Genomic DNA, 12,996 nt, shown 5'->3' with positions numbered 1-12,996 from the left:
GAGCTGCTATCAGGAGATTTGGAGTAAGGTGCCATTGGTATTCAGATGAGACCCAACTCTATCACTCTGTTCCGTCTGAATTGGAAGATAGGTTGAGGTGCTTGGAGGCGGTAATGGGCTGGATGTTGGCTGAGAAACTGAGCCTGAATTCTGAAAACACAGAGGTGTTATGGGCTCATCTACATGGTGATTTACTGTGTGTTTAGAGCTAACCACATGTCCCTTTAATGTGCATGGTTCACATGATGTTACCAGCAAACTGAAGCTATCATGCAGTTTTCACCCTGTAAATCCCTACTAACTCAATCCTCTGATAATATGAAAAAGAAAGGGAAAAGTCTTCACTCCATGTCTCTAGTGCTTCCAGATGCTTTGCTCCAGTGGTTTTAGGTGAGTGTGTCAATCATTCCCCTCTCTACGCCTACTCCCTCCTCCTACTCCCTTCATTCATGTTATTTCCTCTAGGCTGAAAAGCAACTCCCAGCTGGTTTCTCTCATGTTGCTAGCATTTTTATGTCATGGCAAACAGTCTCTTTATTTTCTTCACCCTCCCCCAACATGTGTGCAAAAGCATAACACTGCTCAAACAAAGATTTGTATTTCACCTGTATCCTACAAGGGAAAAAGGATATTTGCACTTCCGGGGTTTTTTTATTAAAGGAACCCACTGCAGCATGCTTGATTACCAAGCAACCAGAATGAGTGAAAATGTTAAATTAGAGGGTGTGGGCATTAGGAAACTGCATGATTGATCCTTCTTCTCAGTGTGAACAGAAAGCACCATGTTTGCAGCCGGCATTGAGCCCTTACTGTGGACGGTGCAAATAGAAAACAGAGGTAAAAACAGCATCTTTAGTGCCAGGTAATGCTCCCATGTGGATAAGCCAAATATTTGTCCAGAGTTCTCATGTCTGGGAGCTGGGGCGATGGGCTGTTTTGGATGGGGTTGCACTCTGTTGGAAGGAGCAGATTCACAGCTTGGAGGTATTCCTGAATCCATCATTGTCACTGGAGGATCAGGGAGCCTCAGTGGCTAGGAGTCCCTTTTTCCAGCTCTGGCTGATTTGCCTGCTTCGTCCCCTTGTGGACAGAGATGAATTGGCCATAGTACTCCATGCTCTAGTAACATGCAGAATGGATTATTGCAATGCTCTATGTGGGGCTCTCCTTGAAGATGACTCAGAAACTTTAACTGGTCCAAAATGCAGCAGCCAGGTTACTAGCAGGTGTTCCTTTTAGTTCTCATACAACCCCTGCTTAAGAACAGCTGTATTAGTTGCCAGTTAGTTTCTGGGTCTAATTGAAAGTGTTCACGCTAGTGTTGAAAGTCTTAACTTAGGTCTCAAATATCTGAAAGACCGCCTCCTTCCCTACAGACCTTCCCAGGTTATGAGATCAGGAGAGGGGGCCGTTTTGGTAGTTTTGCCTCCCTCAGTATCTCAGAGGGGTGGGTGGTCCAGGAAAGGGCACTCTCTGTGGCGGCCCCTAAGTTGTAGAAATCTATGCCCACCGAAGTGTGACTGGCAATTTCACTGTATAGTTTTAGGTGAATGCTGAAAACACACCTCTGTACCCAGTCTTTGACACCTGAGACATTTACTTTTAGGACTCATCCTAGTTTTGGATTTTAGACTGATTTTAAATGGTTTTAAATGTATTTTAATATTGTTGTGACCCACCTTGGGAGCTTTGGGTGAAGGGCAAATAGTAGTAGTAGTATCATGGCTGAGTTGCCTGTGGCCATCCAGATGTTGCTGGACTACATCTCATGTCCTCCATGACCTTTGGCCATGCTGGCTGGGGCTTATGGGAGTAGGAATCTAGCAACAACTGGCAGGCGACAGGTTCCCACCCCATCCTCTCTTCTGGTTTGCTGGACATTCCTGATAAAACAGCCCACACACTATGCTGCTGTTTTGCTTTTTGAAGAGTGTAAAGGAATCAAGGATCAAACCTTTTGTTTTATGTCACGTCTTTTTAAATCTTAAGACTGAGGACAGAGACTGTCTTAATAATGTGAGATGCTCTGGGAGACTTATTGGGGTTTTGGGTGGGATAAAAATGCTTTAAATAAAATAGAGGCCAGTGAACTTCCTCATTAGCTGAGTCAGAGCCCCAAAATGTGATGAACGACTTTTTCACACAAACCCTTCAACCCACCAGGTTACCCATACTGTAAGTAAAAATGGACTGCCTTCAAATGAATTCCAACTTATGGCAACCCTATGAATAGGGTTTTCATGGTAAACGATATTCAGAGGGAGTTTACCATTGACTTCCTCTGAGGCTGAAAGGCAGTGACTGGCCCAAGGTTGCCCAGTGAGCGTCATGGCTATGTGGAGATTTGTACCCTGGCCTCCCAGGTTGTAGTCCAACCACTACACCACACTGGCTCTCTACTGTAAGTAAAGATAGATTGATATATTTAGTGTTTCCTCACCTACCTGCACTCATATTGCTCCTAGAACATCCCCAGTTTTCTTATCCCCACTGGTGGTCACCTCTGGCAAAACACTTCCTCTACTTGATCCCCCTGTTGCCTTTTTAACTATTTTTTAAATTTTTTTGCAGTCGGTCCTCTTCAAAGTTCTGGCACATCTTGGCCTTCTTGTTCACCGTCCAGGAGATCAACCAGGATCCCAAGCTCTTACCCAACATCACTCTTGGGTACAACCTCTATAACAACTATCTTAATGAAAGAATAACTTCTGATGCCATGATAGACCTGCTTGCAGGCGGCGGAAGCAATATTCCAAACTATAACTGTGGAAAACGGAATAAGCTGCTGGCTGTTTTTGAAAGAGCCAGTATTGAAATCTCAAAACAGATTTCAACCATGTCAGGCTTGTACAAAATCCCACAGGTACGAAGGGGGAGCCATGGAGGGACTGAGGAGAATTTCAGATGCATAAAATTCCTCTTTCTGTTCTGAGGATCTGTAACCAAAATGTCTTCCTTTCCTCACTAGATCAGTTATGGCTTTAGTGCTCAGGATGTTGATAAGACCGAGTCCCTTTTAGTCTACCGGATGGTCCCCAGAGAAGACACTCAGTACCGGGGGATTGTCAAGTTGCTCCTGCATTTTGGATGGACGTGGATCGGTCTTGTTACTCCAGACAATGACAATGCAGAAAGGTTCTTGAGTACACTGACACCTCTGCTGCTTAATAGTGGAATCTGTATTGCTATATTAAGAACACTATATGAAAGCTTCATGTTTCAATCACCCATGCTCTATGAAGGATCAGAACCATGGAAAAATGTCAGTGTAGTTATTTATTATGAATTCCTTCGTTTTGGAATAACTATACCTATGTCACAACAAAAAACATTTCAGCGATATAATATACCAATAGTTTCTATTGTAATAAATGTTCAGGACATCAACATGATGTTTTATGATGTTGAGGAATCCCCGTACATCCACGGTTTTCTGTCCTTTGTCATGAAGCCCCAAATAGGAACAAAACATAACTACTATAACCCAAATTCATCTGCTCTTGTACAGTTTTGGCTTGAAGCGTTTCACTTTTCATATTTAAAGCACGTGTTGTCTGTCAGAGGTTGGAGAAGGTGCACAGAGAAGGAGAACCTGCAAACTCTGCCCCAAGAGGAACTGGAGAATACCCTGGTTCAAGACAGCTACAGAACTTACATCAGTGTCCAAGCCGTTGCACATGCCTTAGATGCAGCATATTCACACAGATCAAAGTGGATGGTAATGGTGGGTGGAGGAGACAGGTTGGCATCTCAAAGGCTGCAGCCATGGCAGGTATTTCCTTTCCCTTTTTGCAAACTGGTACCCATTGCCCCATCTGTGGCATCGAATTTAGCAGTGAGACCAAAACAATGCCTGGTTTTGTGGACAATCTAGTTTGTGAGGCTCCTGGGGAAGGACAGCTTTCTTGCCTGATATGGTTATATCAGAAGACTCGTATGATCTCCAGTGGTTCCTCCCTGGTCCCCCAATAGAGATGCAGCTTTCTTAGCTAAAGTTGGACTCTCCTCATTAGGAACACAGACTGAGCAGACACAGAGGTCCCTTGGTCACAGTCGTCCCACTATGTTAAGATGTACTTTATATTTGTTTGTTTGTTTATTGATATTTATATCACCCTTTGTCAAAAGACCCCAAGGCATTTTACAATATAGCAAAAAACCAATTTAATAAAAACAACTGAAAACCCTTTTTTAAAACAGCACAGAACAATGGCAGACGGTATAAAACACAATACAAAAAGAACATCTAAGCCAAAGACCTTTTCATCTAGATAGAAAATCTTGTCAAAACAAAAATGTCTTTGTTTCTGGAAAGCATAGATATTTTTAAAAATCATAGGAACTGTTTCTAAATTTTTAACTATGCCAATAAATGAGCATGTGCAGATTTTCAACAATACTGTGTCATCTTTCGTGGTGCTGTGTAAGTGGTACTGGAAGCTGTCACAGTCTGAAAAGAAGGGAGAGACTTTGCATTTGCAGGCTTCTCCATGATCTGGAACCCTGAGTGATCAGGGTTCTAGATCACATGGTAAACTATACATGCAAAAGCTCTCCCCTCCCTTCAGACTTTTGTGCAAGGGACTCACATGATGATCTTGACTATGAGTAGACCTCTTTGCCTTGGGCTCCATACTGTGGAATAACCTTCCCCAGAAATACAGTGCGCATCTGGCGTAATGGTGTTCCACCAGCTAGTTATAATGTACCTAGCATTCCCAAGTGCTGATTCTAAATATTTTCCCTTGTATAAAATGTTTACTTGTTTTTTGGAATCATTTTAGTAGGGTTGCAGTCCATATTCAGATATTTATCACTGATTTTAGCTGATACAGATCAGGTTATGTCAGTTGCTGCTTCAAACGGGGCACATAATCCATTTCTGGATATTTGCTTACAAAGAAAGCTTATTCAGAGTTGTAAAAAGTAACTAGTGCTCATGTGTTGACATCTCTTTGCCTGGCTCTCATGCTGCAACATAGCACTATATTCCAATCCACATGCACACAGAAACACACCCACCCACCATAATGCCGAGATATTCACAACAGGGTGAGATAATGCTGCATTTTATTGACACTGCAAACAGCCTTTCCTGCCAATCAGCACAGAAGCCCTGCTGTGGAGACAGCCTTGCTTCTCCAATCATAGTGCTTGGGGTGGGATCACATACCATGAAAGGAAAACGCTGAGTCTCTGTGTTTTATTGACAGCTATTTGTGCAAATGAGGATGGAGGAAAGGGGCAGGAGAGGAGGAGTGGGACTTTGCTGTCCAATGGTGCTTGTTTTTGTGGGGCTGGATGGGATGTGTTGCTGACCTGTAAGACGGATTCTGCTTGGCTGTCTCAGTCTTGTAATTCTCCAAGCAAAACTCTTTTAAGACTAGTGGCTGTAGCAAATCTTGTCTCCTAAATCCTAAATCTGATAACTTACATTATCTTGAATGTCAGATTTTATTTACTAGCAGCCATTTCAGCCTTTTAAAAAATATTTTTATTTTCCAAACAGCCCAGTATTCTAATTATTGTTAATTTTCTGTCACTGCTAAGAAGTATTAGCACTAGGTTTGCCAGGTCACAAGCCCCTCTTTGGGTGCCACCATGTCCCCTAATTTCATGCCTCTACATGCATATTATTTCCATGGTGCTGCCCACCTGTACCTGCTTGATGCTGCCAACCAGTGCCTAGTAATTCACAAACCTTTTTTAAAAAAAATATCAGGTTTTTTTCACAAACTTGAAGGAAGGAACAGGACAAACACCAGAGCATGAGAACTGGCATGACTGAGCACTCAAAGGGTCTTTAAAAAAAATATGGAAAAAGCAAAGTTTAGAGTTGGCTAGCATAAAATCTCCTGGAGATACCCATATGAAATTTGGCAGGATTAATCCTGCCAAATGACTCCAAATTTCATGTCTCTGTGTTAAAACAAGAACTTTATGACCATTTTACTTTTAAAGCCTTTTAAAATTTAGAGGAGGGTAATGTGAAAACACCTGTAACTACCTGCCTGATATTCTGCAGGATTAACCCTCTCTTTAGGGACTATCATGTTCTAAAATTTAATCTTCCTATGTAAAAAACCAAGAAGATTATAGATGTTTTTGTTGTGTAATGAAAAAATAAATGGGATTTCTGGATATTTGTAATATCTGGATCTAGATTGGAAAGGGTACAAATATGTCTGGACCAAATCAGGATTTATATGTATTTGAAAATCGATGCCACAAATTGGTTTGGGTGGTCTGTGCACAGCCATATAGTTTATTATATTTTGTACTGATCTTATTCTAAACCACCACGCTATCTTCTAAGAAAGATGGTGTATAAATGTTTTAATCAGTAAAACTGATTGTCTGAATAGCATTTATAATCTAAATATGTGCATTGGCCCCAGTTCATAAGAGCCCAAAGTGAGCAAGGTTGAGATATGGTTTCATGGGGTCTTAATGCTGATATTTTCCATGTCATTCCAGCTTCACTCTTTCTTGAGAGAAATCCAGTATTTAAATACTTCTATGGGTAGCCTGCATTTTGATGAGAATGGAGAGTTGCCAGTCTACTATGATATTGAGAACTGGGTGGTGCTTCCAAATAGCTCTCGCATTAGAGTAAAAATTGGAAGCGTAGAGAGAGAGGCATCTAATGACATAAAGTTCATCATTAATCGAGAAGCCATTGCGTGGCCCAAGTTATTTAACAAGGTAGGGGACATGTTATTGCACATGTGACGTTTGTTAAGGTCTAATAATTTGATGGATAAATTACATACAACTTCAACTGAAATCCTTGGCACACTTACCAGGGAGTAAGTCCTATTGAATATAGTGCAGGGGTGAGAGGTGGCAGCTTAGGAGTTCACCTTCGTATAGCGATGATGTGAATTGAGAAGCCTCTTGTTGTGTCAATAATTTTTATTCAAGTTTTCATAAAACAAACAAAACAAAATAAAAAAACATTCAAAGACAAAAAACAAAACAAAACAAAAATGATTAAACAGTAAAATAAAATGTTGACTTCCGATTTGTCGCAGATCAGTTATAGGTCTACAATATATAACAATCCTGTCTCTTAAATTATATTATAAAATCACTTTCCTCCAGTAGTTATCTTAATTAATCATCAAATCTCATAAACATTACTTTATTCTTTCCACAAAAAGTCAAAGAGAGGTTTCAATTCTTTGAGAAATATATCTATCAGTTCTTCTCCAAATAAGCATGTCGATTAATCCATCTCATTCAAATCTATTAGGTCCAATAATTTCAATAGCCATTCTTCCATTATCAGTATCCCATAATAATCTTGTTGTCATAGCCATAGTCCAAATAAACATATTGATTAATCCATCTCATCAAATCTGTTAGGTCCAATAATTTCAATAGCCATTCTTCCATTATCAATATTAATTCCATCTTCCATCTTCAATAGTCCTGTTAAGTCCAGTAATTTCAGTGTCCATTCTTCCATTATCAGTATCCCATAATAATCTTGCTGTCATAGCCATAGTCATATAATAAGAGTCTGATGGGAATTTCCTCTATCACAAATATTTCCTTGCCATCAATTCTGAATATGTTGCTGAAATATTGTTGTAAAGTCATATCTCTGTTCTTCTTTTTTACAAAATGCACTGGCTCATCTCTTGAGAGTTTTTCCATTGTCACATATCTGTAGTTAATTCCATAGATTTTTTCTATGTCAAGCTCCATCACATCATTCCAGTCCAGAAAATTATCCAAGACATTGATAACTTTATCTCTAATATCTTCATTAATTTCTTCAGAAACAACGTTGAATTCCAAACAGTAAACTTTGTTTCTAATATCCATAAACTCCAGATCTTTTTCCAATTCCACATTTGTTCCAATCTCCAGGGCTTGTATCTTCCCTTTAATTTTTCTTTTCTCATCTCTAATCTCATCAATCTCCTCTCTCACAAGATCCCCTATTTTTTTAAGCTCCTGCGTCATTTTGCTCAGTTCAATTTTCATCTCCTTTCTACCCTGTCTCAGGGTTTGTTTCGTTATCTCAATCTCATCCATTATTTTCTGAAACATAATTACTTCCAGATTCTCAGCCACTTCCTTGATTGCCATTCTTAAAACCACGAAAACAAAACAAAACAAAAACCACTTCTTATTTCAGCAACAATTGGGTTAATATTCCAGGCTTGATGACATCACAGTGTAGACAGAACAGCCTGCCTTATCTCTTATATGTTCAAGAATACAAAACAAATTTAGTTCCCAGCATCAAAACAGTTAGTGGCGTCGTGAACAAGCAGATTCGTCAAAATGAAATAGACCAAAAAGAAAATAGTCCCAGACATATAATATTCCAAAGTTCATAAATCAAATTTATTTTTTTCTCCTCGGAATAGAAATCCCTCTTCCGTTTATATCTTTAGAATGCACTTCCAGGACAGCTTTTTGCAATAAAAACAAAGATAAGCTTTTTCAATTTCTTTCCTCCTTAATTTTGTGAATAATAGAGAAGAGTTATAACTCACCCAGAAATTCTTTATAGCTGATTCATTGACAAATCTCTTTTTGCTGCAACAATTTAAACCAAGTGAAAAAAAAATAGAAAGAAGGATGCTTGCCTGTTAAAGTCCGTTTTTCTTTGAAGAAAAGATAAACGTGTTGCATTAATCAGTTAGAGCTTGTTTGGAAGTCCGTCCGGCATTGCTGGCTGAACCTTCTCTCATAAATTAATGAAATCCAGTCCTCCCAACAAAAACAGGCTTTTGTGGTTAATCTCTACGTTTCTCCCTGCCTGGGAGAAAATCTTTACCAGTCAAAAAGAACGTTCTGACTGATTTTAAAACTGAAAAAGCTTCTTCTGAGACGAGAGCTCGTCTCAAAAAGCAGGCACAAGCGAAGCCTCTTGTATCTGTAGAAACTCCCCATACATTTTTCAACCTTAGAAATCCAGAGCTCACAGCAAGGCCAGCCACAGGGTTTGGCTATTGGCCCTAGAAGTTCAAAAGGACCCCTAACAAGGCCAACTCAGCTGTACTGCTTTACTGCCCTTGTTACCACAGGATGCCTCCGACACTAGAGGCATTCAAGAGGCAGCTGGACAGCCATCTGTCAGGAATGTTTTGATTTGGATTCCTACATTGAGCAGGGGGTTGGACTTGATGGCCTTATAGGCCCCTTCCAACTCTACTGTTCTATGATTCTATGATGTTGGACAGATTTTTAAGATTCATCTGGTGGAGCTTGGCTTTTAAACAGGAGCCAACTTTGGTTTCTATCTACAGTGAATGCACACCATTTTAGTTTACCCAAAATGTAATCATCTGGGCCACAGATCTATGAAATTTTATCCCACCACTAAAATGAGACATAAAGACATGATAATATATTCACCAAACCTTAATTCACCAATGTCCATTTCAGTTAGATTTCCCTTGTAAAATGGGTGTGGGGGTTACTTATTGTCAGTGGGACCAGAGATCATGATGGGTCCTTCCCAAACTCTGTGCATGAATTCCGTAGACACAAATTCTCCTAACGCTTTCCCCTTGGTGCACCTCCTTCTCTTTATGGCTAGACGGTGCCTCGCTCCAGGTGTACTGAAAGCTGTCGCCCTGGATACAAGAAGGTTGTTCAAGAAGAAAAGCCGGTTTGCTGCTCTGCTTGTGCTCCATGTGCAGAAGGGACCATCTCCACTCAGGAAGGTGGGTGAGTCCTAGGGAGAGGGCATTCCTTGGGAGAATATAAGTAGAGCAAAGATTCACTCAAAGACACTTTCAGTGGAGATCTGAGGGACATTTCTGAACAAGAATCATGTCTTGGCCTCTGTACTTTTAATCACCTTCATTAAACCCAGTACATGAGTTGAAACATATGGCCTTGAGGAATCATTCATTGGGCTACAGAGGGAGTGTGTAGGGGGGGGTTCAGCATGCATTTCCCACAGTGTGTCTCTCTTCTCTAATTTAAACCATGCCCTCCACAATCTCCTTTACTCAGGGATCACTAATGTGATGTGCCCATGGGGGCCTTCCCCGGCACCCACAGTCACCTCCCCCCACTGATATTAGGCTTGAAAGAAACACTCTATAGTTGCCCATAGAATAGGCTGTAGTATTAGTCTGGTTGTGGGGTTGCCTGTGAGAGTTGCTTTACTTTGCAAATGTGTCATGAGATCCTTCATGCAATTGCAGAGATAAACTCAGATTGGAAATTTTGCCGAGTGTAACAATAAGTAAAGAAATCTTTGCAAAGTGTTGTGATTCTGTGGAAGATAGGCAGAGGATCCTTGGCAGTAAAACTGATGTACAAAGTTCAGGATAGTAAGTTTGATGGTCCTTTACCTCCCAAACAATCCCTTGATTTCTATTTATTAGACCATTCCCTGCCTTATTTTGATTCACTCTTCTGATTCAGCCTTTCACAAAGCTTTAGAGGAATGGGTGAGGCAGGCTTCTGCTGCCTGGGACCCTCCAGACATTTTGAGCTTCAACTTCCATCAGTCTGTTAACAATAATAACAATAACGCCTCAATATTTTAAATATTGATAGGCTAAGGCTCGCTCCCAGATCACAAGGTTCCAATAAACCCAGGAACAATGAAACAAGTAAGGTAAAAATATGCCAAGTTTATTAGTACACTTGCAAGAGGAGAAGCAGCCAGGCCGATTCTGCTTGGGCTGGGCGCAGCCAGCCTTTTTTACTCACAGGAAGGTTACGTATAGAAAGTACAACATATGCCCCTGCCCATTTCCCCGAAATCAGCCCATTTACAAGAAATTCCATACGTGTAGTTTCGTTCTCCCCTCATGGAAGACCCCTGTCCAGTTTCCATTTTCCTTATATGGTGTTGGTTTTCTCTTCTTCAGGTTAGGGCGTTGGTAGGGGTATAAGCGCCATTACTCTAACATAGGAATGCGATGCCTAAGCAAATTAAGCGACCTTGACACACATCTTCCCTGATGCTACAGGCTTTTCTACAAGAGCTACGTCAAGGAATTTCTCTCAGGGTGATGTGGGCATCTATTTCTTTTAACATCCTAACGAACAACTTATAACAAGATTAAAATCATTTTCCACAAGTCCTAGACAACACAGCCATGTTGTTCGGACTTATGGGCATTGTAGGCCAAAACATCTGGAACAGCTCTGGGTGCAGATACACTGTAGTAAGAGAAGGAGGCTTTAAGAAGGATTCCTGTTTCTGATTTAAGGAACAAGGGAATGTAAACCCAACCTACAAAAATGGATACCAATGCAGAATTGGGCTTGAGTATCTGGGTTTAAAATATTGATTACGAAGGTAATAAAATAAAGTATCCAACTTTTATGTCAATCTCCTGGGTGTCAAGGGCCAGCTAAAGATCACCCCCACAGTGAGTGGCTCAGGGGTTACGTGCCCTGCCACCTGTGCAGCTATGGGCAAGCTGCATAGTCCCAAGGAGTCCAATTGCCCCCCCAGCTGGCAGTTGCAGACAAGGAAGGGCCTGGCTTGTGCAGCTGTGGCAAGCTGAGCAGGCCCTAGCCAGCTGGGGAGGACTAGCCTCAGAGGGAGGCAATGGTAAACCCCTCTGAATGCCGCTTACCACGAAATCCCTATTCACAGGGTAGCCATAAGTCGGGATTGACTTGAAGGCAGTCCATTTCCTTTTTCTATGCATGTATATAACAATGCAAGGAAAATACAAATAATTAAAATGTCTAAAAGTTCTATATTATTGACATGTATATGCAGTATGTCAAAATATCAACTGATATAGCCAGCAATGTTGTGACAAACCAAATGAAACATATAAATACCTAGATAGTAGACCAAATACATTTCTACCCTAAATGGGTCTTGTTCAGTGCTCAATATAGATACAATATATGATTCGATTTTGTCACTACAAAGACGGTTTGCTGTTGTAACAAAGCATAATATAATCACCTAGAGAGAAAAATGTAACAAACAAATCAGTAAGCCCACCAGAGCTGAACGAACCTAAATCTTTATACTACTAACCTATCTTCTCCTGAGAAAATATGTATATCCTTTGAAGCATCTTGAATGAACATGTGGTTTGCGCAATCTGAAAAATAGGTATTAACTGGTTCAAAATTGTCCAGATTTAATGTGAGGTGATACCTCCAAATATTTTACCAGTGGGCACTCACCATTTAGGAAAAAAGAGGGGCAGAAACCAAGATGCTAGAAAAGTAGAAATTTATTGTTTGTAAAAACCCAACACATTTCAGCCTGTTGATTTTTAGGCCTTCGTCAGGGGCTGTAAATAAATGAAACAGCAGGGACAAATTACTTACATAAACATGTAAAATCATACATATGAAATATATAAATCAAACTGAGACTATAGGCATTATAGGCTTACGTTATAGAACTCGAGTTCCTCATTTAAACCACTAGGGTTCCTTCTTCTATTATGAAATCCAGATAATATCCATGGTCCCTTACTTGTTTTCCACTCTCAGGTGTTTCTTATTTAACCATAAGAAGAACGTTTAAGTGATTTCACCTACATCTCATTTCTGGTTGCTTGTATATATACATATGCCTATGTACTCTTCTTTGAGGCATTTATATTGTTGGAAGCGGTCTGCTCATTTGAACTTCTTGCCAGCCTATAATGTAAGTCTCAGATTGATTTATAGATTTCATATGTATGATTTTACATGTTTATGTAAGTAATTTGTCCCTGCTGTTTCATTTATTTATAGCTCCTGATGAAGGCCTGAAAATCAACAGGCTGAAACGTGTTGGGTATTACAAACAATAAATTTCTACGTTTCTAGCATCTTGGTTTCTGCCCGTCTTTTTCTCCTGGTTTGGATGCTAGCCACTTTCCGTTGTCACTCACCATTTGGGGCCTTTTCCAAATAGTAAGTCTCTCACAGGTCAGCCAGCAAATGGCATGTAGGACAGCTCAAGGTTTGCTAAATATACAGCCCGGCTCACCTACTATCTAAGTATTTGTATATTACATTTGGATTATACAGCCACAAGAGTGGCTG

At 40.3% G+C, this 12,996-nt stretch overlaps 1 protein-coding gene across 1 annotated transcript in view; it reads left to right on the top strand.

Moving 5' to 3' along the window:
• Positions 1-12,996, top strand: part of LOC133379005 (vomeronasal type-2 receptor 26-like) — a 34,318-nt gene that overhangs the window by 15,332 nt on the left and 5,990 nt on the right. The window contains exons 2-3 of the mRNA XM_061613616.1: positions 2,572-2,863; positions 2,969-3,143. Coding sequence (XP_061469600.1) covers positions 2,572-2,863; positions 2,969-3,143 — 467 coding nt within the window. The remainder of the gene's footprint in view (positions 1-2,571; positions 2,864-2,968; positions 3,144-12,996) is intronic.

Source organism: Rhineura floridana, chromosome 3, assembly GCF_030035675.1.
Source record: "Rhineura floridana isolate rRhiFlo1 chromosome 3, rRhiFlo1.hap2, whole genome shotgun sequence".
Lineage (NCBI taxonomy): Eukaryota > Metazoa > Chordata > Lepidosauria > Squamata > Rhineuridae > Rhineura > Rhineura floridana.
Note: the sequence above shows the minus strand (reverse complement) of the source record. Positions and strands in the feature narration are given on the sequence as shown.